The sequence below is a fragment of the Astyanax mexicanus genome, chromosome 2 (genome assembly GCF_023375975.1).
Source record: "Astyanax mexicanus isolate ESR-SI-001 chromosome 2, AstMex3_surface, whole genome shotgun sequence".
Taxonomy (NCBI): domain Eukaryota; kingdom Metazoa; phylum Chordata; class Actinopteri; order Characiformes; family Acestrorhamphidae; genus Astyanax; species Astyanax mexicanus.
Window position 1 is genome coordinate 14,585,566 of NC_064409.1, and position 12,754 is coordinate 14,598,319.

Genomic DNA, 12,754 nt, shown 5'->3' on the forward strand with positions numbered 1-12,754 from the left:
AAAAAGCGTTGAGAAAAACAACGGCCATTTCCAAAAAGTGATGAGAAAAACAACGGCCATTTCCAAAAAGCGTTAAGAAAAGCAACGGCCCTTTCAAAAAAGTGTTGAGAAAAACAACGGCCCTTTCTAAAAAGCATTGAGAAAAACAACGGCCATCTTGAAAACCATTGAGAAAAACAACGGCCATTTCTAAAAGCGTTTAGAATAACAACGGCCCTTTCCAAAAAGTGTTGAGAAAAACAACGGCCATTTTTAAAAAGTGTTGAGAAAAACAACGCCCATTTCCAAAAAGTGTTGAGAAAAACAACAACCATTTCTAAAAAGCGTTGAGAAAAACAACGGCCATTTCTAAAAAGCATTGAGAAAAACAACGGCCCTTTCTAAAAAGCATTGAGAAAAACAACGGCCATCTTGAAAAGCATTGAGAAAAACAACGGCCCTTTCCAAAAAGCGTTGAGAAAAACAACGGCCCTTTCAAAAAGCGTTGAGAAAAACAACTGCCATTTATAAAAAGCGTTGAGAAAAACAACGGCCCTTTCAAAAAGCGTTGAGAAAAACAACTGCCATTTATAAAAAGCGTTGAGAAAAACAACGGCCCTTTCCAAAAGGCGCTGAGAAAAACAACGGCCATTTCAAAAAGCGTTGAGAAAAACAACGGCCATTTCAAAAAGCGTTGAGAAAAACAACGGGCATTTCCAAAAAGCATTGAGAAAAACAACGGCCCTTTCCAAAAAGTGTTGAGAAAAACAACGCCCATTTCCAAAAAGCGTTGAGAAAAACAACGGCCATTTCCAAAAAGCGTTGAGAAAAACAGCGGCCGTTTCTGAGAAGCGTTGAGAAAAACAACGTCCATTTCCAAAAATCGTTGAGAAAAACAACGGCCCTTTCCAAAAAGCGTTGAGAAAAACAACGCCCATTTCCAAAAAGCGTTGAGAAAAACAACGGCCGTTTCTGAGAAGCGTTGAGAAAAACAACGTCCATTTCCAAAAATCGTTGAGAAAAACAACGCCCATTTCCAAAAAGCGTTGAGAAAAACAACTGCCATTTATAAAAAGCGTTGAGAAAAACAACGGCACTTTCCAAAAGGCGATGAGAAAAACAACGGCCATTTCAAAAAGCGTTGAGAAAAACAACGGCCATTTCAAAAAGCGTTGAGAAAAACAACGGCCATTTCCAAAAAGCATTAAGAAAAACAACGGCCCTTTCCAAAAAGTGTTGAGAAAAACAACGGCCATTTCAAAAAGCGTTGAGAAAAACAACGGCCATTTCAAAAAGCGTTGAGAAAAACAACGGCCATTTCCAAAAAGTGTTGAGAAAAACAACGCCCATTTCCAAAAAGCATTGAGAAAAACAACGGCCGTTTCTGAGAATCGTTGAGAAAAACAACGTCCATTTCCAAAAATCGTTGAGAAAAACAACGGCCATTTCCAAAAATCGTTGAGAAAAACAACGGCCCTTTCCAAAAAGCGTTGAGAAAAACAACGGCCATTTCTAAAAAGCGTTGAGAAAAACAACGGCCGTTTCTAAAAAGCGGTGAGAAGAACAACGGCCATTTATAAAAAGCGTTGAGAAAAATAACGGCCATTTCTAAAAAGCGTTGAGAAAAACAACGACCATTTCTAAAAAGCGTTGAGAAAAACAACGGCCATTTATAAAAAGCGTTGAGAAAAATAACGGCCCTTTCAAAAAGCGCTGAGAAAAACAACGGCCATTTCAAAAAGCGTTGAGAAAAACAACGGCCATTTCAAAAAGCGTTGAGAAAAACAACGGCCATTTCCAAAAAGTGTTCAGAAAAACAACGCCCATTTCCAAAAAGCGTTGAGAAAAACAACGCCCATTTCCAAAAAGCGTTGAGAAAAACAACGGCCGTTTCTGAGAAGCGTTGAGAAAAACAACGGCCATTTCCAAAAAGCGTTGAGAAAAACAACGCCCATTTCCAAAAAGCGTTGAGAAAAACAACGCCCATTTCTAAAAAGCGTTGAGAAAAACAACGGCCGTTTCTAAAAAGCGTTGAGAAGAACAACGGCCATTTCTAAAAAGCGTTGAGAAAAACAACGGCCGTTTCTAAAAAGCGTTGAGAAAAACAACGGCCCTTTCCAAAAAGCGTTGAGAAAAACAACGTTACGTTGCTAATATTCTGTATATTTGAAGGACGTTTATGAACATGTAATATAATCAGTGTTGGCTTATTGTGCAGCTCTAATCCTGACAAATACAGCAACACAGTGTGTGTAAATGTGTGTGTGTGTGTGTGTGTGTGTGCAGGGTTTTGTTGAGCATCATGTATCTGATGGTGGAGACGATCCGTGTGGAAATGGAAGATGATAAGCCTGAGTGGCGGACGGCCCGAGAGGCCTTCAAAACCGAGCTGGGTGAGTGTGTATGTGTGTGTGTGTGTGTGTGTGTGTGTGTGTGTGTGTGTGTGTGTGTGTGTGTGTGTGTAAAATGCTGAAAGTGACTGGAGGTTGAACTTGTTCACTGTGATTAACCTCCTGCCCCTGTTCAGGTTCTCCACTCTACAACGGAGAACCCTTCGCCCTGCTGCTCTTCACCATGGTCACCAAGTTCTGCAGCATGAGCGCCCCCCATTTCCCCATGAAGAAAGTGCTGCTGCTGCTGTGGAAGACTGTGCTGGTCAGCCTCCGTCCAACACCTCACACACACACATACACACACTCAAACACACACACAAAAGCTTATTAATCCACACCCACTATTAAAAAGTACCATTTTGTTTCAATGTATTTTATACATAAAACTGTACACTTACAATACTATCACACACATCACACAGACTTTAAGGAAATGTTTATTTAATCCATTGTACTGTAGGTTTATTCTTTAGGTTTAAATATGAACGCATTTGGTTTAGCATATCTTGTCCCCACAGGCCTTTGAAACTGATATTTTACTGTATAATATATACATATTGACATATTGTATTGTTTTCAATACAGTAGCAATACATTACTGATATGTGGTGTCAAATATCAATATTTTTATTGAAAAATAGGTGCTCTAAGACTCACTCCCCCAATTTGACTTACTTAAGTTACTGGTTCTTTACTCCACAAGGTGGCGCTTATCAAATGAATAGGGTCAACCTGCGGTGAATAATATTGGTTGTGAAATTCTGTGAAGCTGACACCAATAAATTAATAATTCCTGGTATTTGGTCTTGTTTTGGAAGTATTTTATCCTCTATAGCAGGGGTGTCCAAACTTTTTTTGTTGGGTGCCAGAAGGAGAAATATATATAAGTCACGGGCCACAGACTCTGTAATAAAACAAATAATGAAATATACCACTTTTTACATTTTCCTGATTATTTAATTTACACACCATTTTACTTGACTTACTATCTTTATCTTTGACAGTGTCTCTTAATAATAAACTCCTTAATTACGGCAACGTTTATACTCGTTTATGGCCCGTTTTTCTGCACTGGAAATGCGCACTCTCTCTGCTTTTAGACTCTTTTGCCCTGTTTTTCTGCGCTAGAAATGCGCACTCTCTCCGCTTTTAGACTCTTTTGCCCCGTTTTTCTGCGCTAGAAATGCGCACTCTCTCCGCTTTTAGACTCTTTGGCCCGTTTCTGACACCTAGCGTTCAAACTTTGAATCTCACATTATAAAAACCTGCTTAACAGCGGGCCAACTTTCATTCTATTTCTAAAATACCTCGCGGGGACACCCCTGCTCTATAGTAACACAGTTGCTGTTAAGTATCGTAGAGAATTGTCTTCTCACAGTATTGTGATATCATCATTATTGTGGCCAATGTATCATGATCATTTTTCCATTGATTTGTGTGATTTACTCTGTGTGTGTGTGTGTGTGTGTTTGTGTGTGTGTGTTAGTTCACCCTGGGAGGTTTTGAAGAGCTGCAGCAGATGAAGGTTCGGGGCAGAGAGAAGCTGAAGCTGCCCCCTCTCCCAGAGGACAGTATAAAGGTGGTCCGAAGCATGAGGGCCGCTTCACCTCCAGCCTCCGCCATGGAGCTCATCGAACAGCAGCAGCAGCAGAAGAGAGGACGCCGGAGCCGCAGGGTATGACACACACACACACACACACACACACACGCACATACACATATACACGCAGTGTGAAAGAGTTTTGAAGTGTTTATCTATGCAGATTAATTCTGTCAATATGTCTTTTGTCCTTGAACCATTAAACAAAGCACACTATCAAACTCAAGAGGACATACCCAACCACACACACACACACACACAAACACAGACACACACACACCCACACACATACAGTAAACAAAACTTTCATCATAAAAACAGCACAATTACACTGCCCATTTCACCCTGCAGTCACAAGCAGACATGAATATTCTATGGGAGGATGTGATTTGTAGCCACAATTTGGCAACAAGTAGCAAACCCTGTGATGACAGAGTGACAAGCGACTTCGTTCATAACCCCTGGAGTGTGGGTCTGAACGTCCCAGAGAGGCGTATAGCTGCGTATATTTGCACAAACACAGGGACAATTTGAAGAAAAATGAATGGTCGATGAAAATATTATATCAAAGTATAGCTTAATAGGTAGACTGCTAGCATGCTAACCAGCCATGCTGATACACACACACAGGTAAATGATGTGGGGCGACATAAGGAACTTGTCACCTGCCAGTGAGAACGCAGGGAAAAATACCCTTTTTTTATACTAATGAGAATTTTTTTTTGCCAAATTGCAGTCATGTTTTTACATACAAAATTCATGACAGATTTTTTTTGGATGATTCTCGTCATTTTAAGAATCTACAATTTTTTTCACTATATGGCACACCGTATTTTAAGGCGCACTGTCAATGAACATGTATAATCTGGTCTATTTTCACGCACAATTGAGAATGCCTACATAGAGGTGAGCAAGGCTGTTGCCATGTTTACCCTCAAATATGGAAGCTAGGGGAAGTGCATAAGTAAACAAAACTATAATTAAAAAAATATATTTTTTTTTGTCCTAAAAACTGTTTATGTAGGTGAGAAAAGCACTTCCATTTATTTTTTAAGCTTAGAATTTTAGTATTTTGTTGCGGTTAGCAGCGCTACTCAGCCCCAGGATTTTAGGTGCGCCTTATAGTCTGAAAAAAACACGGTAATCAATAATATTTTCTGATATATTTCTAGGCTTTTAATGTTTTATTTAAATTTAGCTTACTTTACTGTTAATATTAGTTAAACTGGTCAAAGCTGCACATATCTTGTTTCAAGAGAAATCATTTTGTTGATTATATTAAGTGGTAGATTATTATATTGATAAATACAAAACATTGGGTTGTATGTAAAATATATACAGTACCAGGAAAAAAAAATTAGACACACTTTCTCATTCAATGATTTTCTTTATGTTATTATTCTTTTTTAATTTATTGTATTTAATTAAAACATTGGAATTACGTAATAAACATAGTGTTTGTACTTTACAATCCCCTGATCTAAACCTGATTATATAAGATGGTGATTTGGGATGAGCTGGAGCTTCACAGTGTGAAGGAAAAGCAGCAATTATTGTTCAGCACCTCCAGGAACTCCTTCAAGATGCTGAGAAAACTATTCCAGGTGACTTTACCTCATGAAGACCCTGAGATTAAAATTACAAGAGTGTGCAGATCTGTCCTCAAAGATGTATAAAACATATTCTGTTCAAAATAATTTCACATGTGTTCCTGTAAAATGTGTTTAATGTCTTCAATATTAGATTTACAGTCTAAAAATCATAAAAAGAAAGAAAAGACAGTGAATGAGAAGAGATGTGTCCAAAGGTATTACTGCTACTGTATATTTTTTAAAAGAAACAGCTAGAATTTTTTTATTTTAACAGAACTCAAGTTGTCCCCAAGAGTCTGATGGGCAGTGTAACGTACTGTATATTCAACACAGTCCACTCCAGATGCTCACACACCACATTCAGCACGGCTGCTTTGTTTTCACAAAGCAGAACTAATGAACTGATCACCTGAACGCAGCAGCAGCAGCATTACTGCAGAGTGTGAGTGAGGTTCACCTGCACTGACTGACCTGCTTCCTTTTCCACAGCAGACCCTTTACTCCTACTAGAGACTAGAGAAACCTCATCTTCAGATCTTCTCTAACCGTCAACCTGCTGCCTCTTACTCCTCTCCTCATCCTCTATATCACTGTGGTTCAGCTGTCTACTAAATACTAATTCTGACATTTGTACGTATCTTAGAGTCTTAGCAGTCCCTCTTATTAAGAGTGACTCACAGTTAAATTATGTTACAGAAGGAGGTGTAGACAGCATCAGCAGTCTTGCACTAGTACCAGTGGTAAATTAAATTGAAGCAGCCTAAGCCTAAATTTGTCAACAGTGTAATTCTTAAAGGCTAGAAAAAAAAATTAAATATGAATAAGCAGGATTTAGATTGGTACTTTTGTTTTTTTGTTACTTCAGCTCAAGAAATACAGCATAACTCAGCTGCAGAAATGCATATCGTCGCTGTCCTATGAAAAACACTTATCTCCATTTTTGTCGATTTTCAGTTTAGTACATAATTTGAACAGACAAACTGTCTTTTACACTGTGTCAAAATTTCTTGATGAACGGACCAATAGAAACTCTTTAAAATGACCTGAAATAAACTGTTTTTACATTGACTTCCAATGAAAGTTTACAAGGTTTTTTCCCTCTCCTGTAAAGTTGCTGTTTTGGAGATAAGTGTTTTTCATTGGACAGCGACGATATACATATGCATATATATATCTTAAAGACATGTAATATAAAATAATAACCCCTGTTAAATATTACATCCTGTTAAAATAAGCAAAGTAGTCAGTAAAAAAGCATGTTTTTAGTTAAACTCGGCAGCTGTTTTTTTTCATAGCAATGTGTTTTCACATCTTTTTGCCTTAAACTGCCTTTTGTTATCATTATTATTACATTGGTAAGATTAGTTTACAGAACATCACAGTAATTGTACAATTGTTCAATACAAATGAAAGAAAATTACATTATTCTGCAGCCCCAAATTAGAAAAAAATGGACAGTATGGAACATATGTTTTTTACACTTTTACACTTTTATTCCATTGTAGACAGTGAACCCAAAATATTTAATGTTTTATCTGCTTAACTTAATTCCCTTTTTTAAGATGGCATGAGGAATGCCACAAATACGTGTTTTAGGTGTAATTTTGGAGAGCTTATTGCAAACATATATACGTCGATAAGCGTGATGGTCTGGAAGTGAGTTGTGTTTAGGTAAATTTCTTGCTATGGAAAACTCAGATGCACCACTGACTGATTAAAACCCTGACTACAGTCACCCATCAGACATCCGTCATGCTATCTTGGAGACCAAGGTGTGCAGTGCACATACCCAAATTTACATAAACAAAAAACAGAATAGAAAATAAAATAACATTGCAGTTCCCGTAAATTACCTGCTCAAGCACCTTCACAGTGTGAATGAACAGGTCAGTTTCCTCTGCTGAGAAGCACAAAAGCACTGCACTGTTAAAAGATGCGCCCCTGGATCTTAAAGGGAATGTCAAGTGACACGCTGATTGGTTTATTTAATGTTATACCCTCATGTTTAATTAAGAGAAATACTACATACGTTCTCGGCACTATACCAAATACACACTGACATGCCCAAAATATAACTGCACAGTGCACGCTTGACGGCTCACCACTAAAATAGGGCCCATAGTGCTTCATGTTCAGACAGGACACAATGTGGACACTCCCTAGGTGCAAAATGACCACTGCAGAGAACAGAGGTTGAAATCTGTGTGTAAAACAGACAAAAATGAGTACCACTTTAAAATAAGACTACCTTTATAAAGTGTTTATAAATGGTTTACAATTAGTTTATAAATTGTTATTAATTAGGTTGTAAATGCCTTAAAAATCATTAATAATCAGGTATAACACATACGTAGAAAGGGCAACAATATAGATGGCTGTGAGTTCACTATTTGGCAAACAACAGGTCATTGTTGCCCTTTCTACGTATGTGTTATAACTGGTTATTAATGATTTTTAAGGCATTTACAACCTAATAAGTAACTATTAATAAACTAATTGTAATATAAATGTAACCAAGTATAAGAGAATGAATAATATCTTAGTGAACTGGTTCTCAACACTGGTTCTGGAGTGCCTCCAGTGATGCATTTTACAGCTTAGAGTAGAGCTTTCCCTGGTTAGCTGTGTTTATGTAATTTTTTGGGATGTTAAATACCATTTGTTACGACTGATTTTGGAACTGACCTGTTTATTAGCTCCATGTACTCAATTCTAATTTGTTTTATTGTAAATTGAGTTGATTTGTGCAGCAGGATAAACTCTAATTGTGTTGAGAAGGCAGGCAATACTCCAGATCCAGAGTTGAGAACCACTGTCTTATATATAGTGTAGTGTATATAGTATACATAGTATAGCAGTATAGTGATAGTAGTTAGTATACTTTTAGTATATAGCATTTTCTCTCTCTTTCTGTCTGTCTGCCTGTCTGTCTCTCTGTTTCTATCTCTGTCTGTCTGTTTCTTTTTCTCTATCTCTTTCTGTCCTTTATTTATGGCTCATCCCCCTCTCTTCCTTGTGTCCTTACAGAGTGCCTTTGTTGATAGCTTGGAAGGAGACAGTCCCTTTGCCAAGAAGCAGGTCTTTACCCAGAATCCCTCTGTGTGCATTCTCTTTGTCTTGGGCTCTTTGGCTGTTGCACTCCTCTCTCCTCTCCCTCTCTCCTCCTTCACTGCAGTTTGCTCTGTTCTCGCTCTGTCGTTACAGTAGTGGGAGGTCTTAGAGATAAGGCTGGCTGTGGTCATAATGGCTGTAGTATGTAGTAAACGCAAGACATTCTCACTTTCTCTTTGTATTTCTATTCTTTCTCCTTCTCTCTCTCTCTCTCTCTCTCTCTCTCTCACACACACACACATAACTCTTCTCAGTTGCCCTCTTTGTCTGCTTATATTTCTCTTCTTCTCTTGATTACTTTCTCTTTCTCTCTAACTCCTTCTATCTCTCTCAGATTCCTTACTCTCTGTTTCGCTCTTCTTCCTTTTTTATTTCTTTATTTATTTCTCACTCTCTCATACACTGTGCTCTATCACTTTGAGTCATTGAACTTTATTGGCATGAGCACATATAGAGACAGTATTTCCGAAGCATCATCAAAATGACACTTGAACTTTCTAAAAATTAGGCAATAAATCGAAAACACTCCAATTTCGTAATTATAAACATAAAAATGCCATTAAAAACAGCAAGAAGAAAGAATATTAACAGCTATTTGGAATCTCCACAAGACCTTTGTCTTTATAGTTTTGTCTTTCTTTGGTTCTCTTTCTCCCACACTCTCACACACCATGCGCTCTATCTCACTCTTTCTCTCACAAGATCTATTGCCTTTTATTTCTTCCACTTTTTGAATAATTTTAGATTATTTTAGATATCTTTATTCGCTCTCTTTATCTTTCTGTCTTACACTGTCTCACACATCACTCTCTCTATCTCTCTTCATTAGTATCAAGCCTTTTGCCCTCCTAGTATCTTTATTTCTGCTTGTGTCTCTCTATCTTTATTTCCCATTTTTCTGTATCACCTAACCCTAATTTGCATACTCTTTTTCTATGTCTCTCTTTCTCTCGCTTGTCTTTCTCAGTTCTTGGTCTTTCTTTCTCACTCTTTTTTCTCGTAAAAAAAAACCCTTGGTCCTTTGTCTGTCTCTCTTATTCTTCTGTTTCTTTCAATTTTTTTTATTTTTCTCAGATCTCTTTCTCTCTTTAACTGTTAGTATCTCTCTCTCTATTATCTCTAGTATCTCTCTCTGTCAGTCTTTATTTCTTTTTTTCTTTCTTCTCTCCACTCATTTCATGTCTGTCCATCTTCACTTTGATTAAGGATGAAACTCCACAAATACACTGCACACACTCGCTCCCTGTCACTAGCTGCAGAATGGCTTCTCTCATAGGCAGTGAACGATCACGGCTGATCCACCACCACTCATGATCACAGCACCACACCAGGGCTGGAAAGAGAGCTAAGAGCTTCTGCTTATATAAACCTACTGCAACCCTACCTACTGTAGCCACAATCACCCTAAACCCACATAAAATACATTAATAAAGAGGAAAACCTAACTTTACATTGAGAAACTGGATTGTTTTTGCCGACATTGATTAAATGTTGAGCTAGTATACATAACAACATTATTTTTATATATGCATTTATTATTTTTTTGCTTTGATTGGCTTTTTTATTGCATTTAGTGAGAAGAGCAGTAGTGAGGTCAAAATGTTGGATGATCTTCAGTTCACCTCATCCCCAACTTCCCAACTCTCCATCCCAAAGGTTCTGGATGGAGCACCATCAATCTATAAAACACAATTCCACTGCTCCATAGCTCAATGCTGGGCAGAATGCAATCAAATCATCATAGCAATGCTTGGAAATCTAATAGAAAGCATTCTCTGGACAGTAGAGACAGTTACTAAATAACCTGATGTAAATCCAAGTATTATTTTATTATGCTCACAATGTTATACATAATTTTTATTACTTTCCACCTCTGCACTGAACCCACCAGGCCACTGCACATGCAGCACCCATACATCCCACCCAGGAAAAAAACACCACACACCTGATCCACTAATGCAACCCATGCCTGATGCTTGCTCTGGACTTTGCCATTCATGTGTTTGAACAGCAGTAGAGATGTAAGGAACTGGTTGATTTGTTTGTGCCTGGCAATCTGCACACCTGGAATGCATAAAAGAGCTGTGTGCCATTGATTCTGAAGCGCACTAGGCCACAGGGAGGGCTTTTTGTATTGCTCCCAGAGGCCAGAGGAACGGTAAGTCCATGAAATGGGTTGTAGCCTGAAGGTGGGGAGTTTCAGAAACAGATAATGAATGTCTTCTGTGAGAAAGATGGATTTCTGGATCTGGGCGTGAGAGGAATGCCTGATGAGTACAGGGGAAAGGCTCCGTTAGCTGGGGGAGGGCCTGAGGATCACCCTGATGCTAGTCTCTCTCAGGACTGATATTCTAATAATACGTGTATTAGGATCATGTCAGTGATGTGGTTAAATCTCTGGAAGAAGATTGAATCAGAATAGTTTTATTTTAATATTTGGATCTACAATATATGCACAGTTTTCAGGGAATGAGCTCAGGTGTTACCAATTCAACACCATCAATACATTTTGATTACCCAACTACTACATTAATTTCATAGAACAGCTAGCAGCACAATCTGCAAATCAAACAACACACTCCCTCATTTGGTGTCATCATACAAAACGTTTGGCATAAAGTAACATGTGCAATAGCTAAACTTAACCAAGCTGATGTACATAAAATTTAATATTTTACCAACTCTATACCAGCCTTTTTGCAAAACCAAAGGGCTGCTCTATGTCTGCATTGAGAGCATATGAAGGCTCCTGTGGCCTAAGCTTTTATCCTTAATGGCATTTTTTCCTTACATTACTTTTACTTTTATATTTTAAATAGATTTGAAACCAGTACTTTCACAGTTTTACTTGAGTAAAAAGCTTGAGTTGATACTTCAACTCTTTTACAGACGTGTTTTGAACCCTAGCATCTATACGTCTGCCTGAGTTATGAATATGAATATTTATAGAAATATTTTGTATAATTTTTGTCTATTATGATCCTCTAACTCAAAACAATTAAACAACCAGAAAATGAAACTTATTTCTACCTATTTGGCGTTCGTTCTGCTTCTCCACGTTTGATTTCTGGTTAGATGTTGTTACAATTTAATTTTCAAGAAAGATAAAGAAATAACAAGATTCTAAAAGAAATGCACATGTTGTGCATACAGGATTATGGCTGCCGGTGCCAGTTGACACCCCTTTTGGCCATTGCTGATATCAAAAAAACAGAAAGACTGTCTTTTATTCAGTATATGATGTACTGCACATTAGATTCATCAACACACAGATGATTCTGAAAGACTGTTCAGTTCTGCAGAGGGACTCAGCATCAGGGTGAAACAGGCTGTTACTGTAAAGCAGAGTTAACGAGTGTTTAACACAGTATTTCTCTCTCTCACAGCCTCTGGTCAAGCAGGACAGCCTGGACACCTATAACGAGCGCGACCCCTTTAAGAACGATGACGCTCGGGATGAGGAAGATGACGGTGAGGACGTGGACAGCGGCATCGAGGGCGAGGTGGACCCCCTGGACCGTGATGTCATTATCCAGCCACCTCCCCCTCCACCCCCACTGCGGCCCCCTACTGACAGAGTGTCCTTTCCTAAAGGGCTGCCGTGGGCTCCTAAAGTCAGGTAAAGCAGATAAAGGGGAATACAGACTGTGTTATCATAGCTGCACTTATTGATCATAAAAATGATAAACACTGCACACTTCAGTCAGATTGATGAAAGACAAGACAGATCTTTCCACAAGAGGGCGTAAATATGCTTCCGCCCACTGCCATGTAAAACTCACGTTCTCAGTTGGTGCTTTTGGGTAGTGTACCTCCTGGTGAGAGATTGGTGACTGCCAGACTTGACAGACTTAACATGAGAGGAAGTGTATCATTAGTCTGAGAGAAGCAGGATTGTTGTTTTGACAGATTACCAGATTACAGATTACCTCACTCGGAATCGAATGTTGTCAGGGTCGCGGTCCAATACACTACTGTTGCCCCAGCTAGTGAGTTGGGACACGGCTGGGGAAAAATCGCCCTTATAAGGAGATAGGGAGCCCAAGAACGGGCAAAAAATGAGAATGTGTAAAAAATAA

At 38.5% G+C, this 12,754-nt stretch overlaps 1 protein-coding gene across 2 annotated transcripts in view; it reads left to right on the plus strand.

Moving 5' to 3' along the window:
• The window catches only part of strip2 (striatin interacting protein 2), a 58,599-nt gene that overhangs the window by 27,265 nt on the left and 18,580 nt on the right, over positions 1–12,754 (plus strand). Inside the window, exons 7-11 of one of the 2 annotated variants that reach the window (XM_049473422.1) lie at positions 2,266–2,372; positions 2,507–2,634; positions 3,859–4,047; positions 8,592–8,642; positions 12,062–12,294. In XM_049473422.1, coding sequence (XP_049329379.1) covers positions 2,266–2,372; positions 2,507–2,634; positions 3,859–4,047; positions 8,592–8,642; positions 12,062–12,294 — 708 coding nt within the window. The remainder of the gene's footprint in view (positions 1–2,265; positions 2,373–2,506; positions 2,635–3,858; positions 4,048–8,591; positions 8,643–12,061; positions 12,295–12,754) is intronic. The other variant, XM_049473423.1, reaches the window with a different exon arrangement.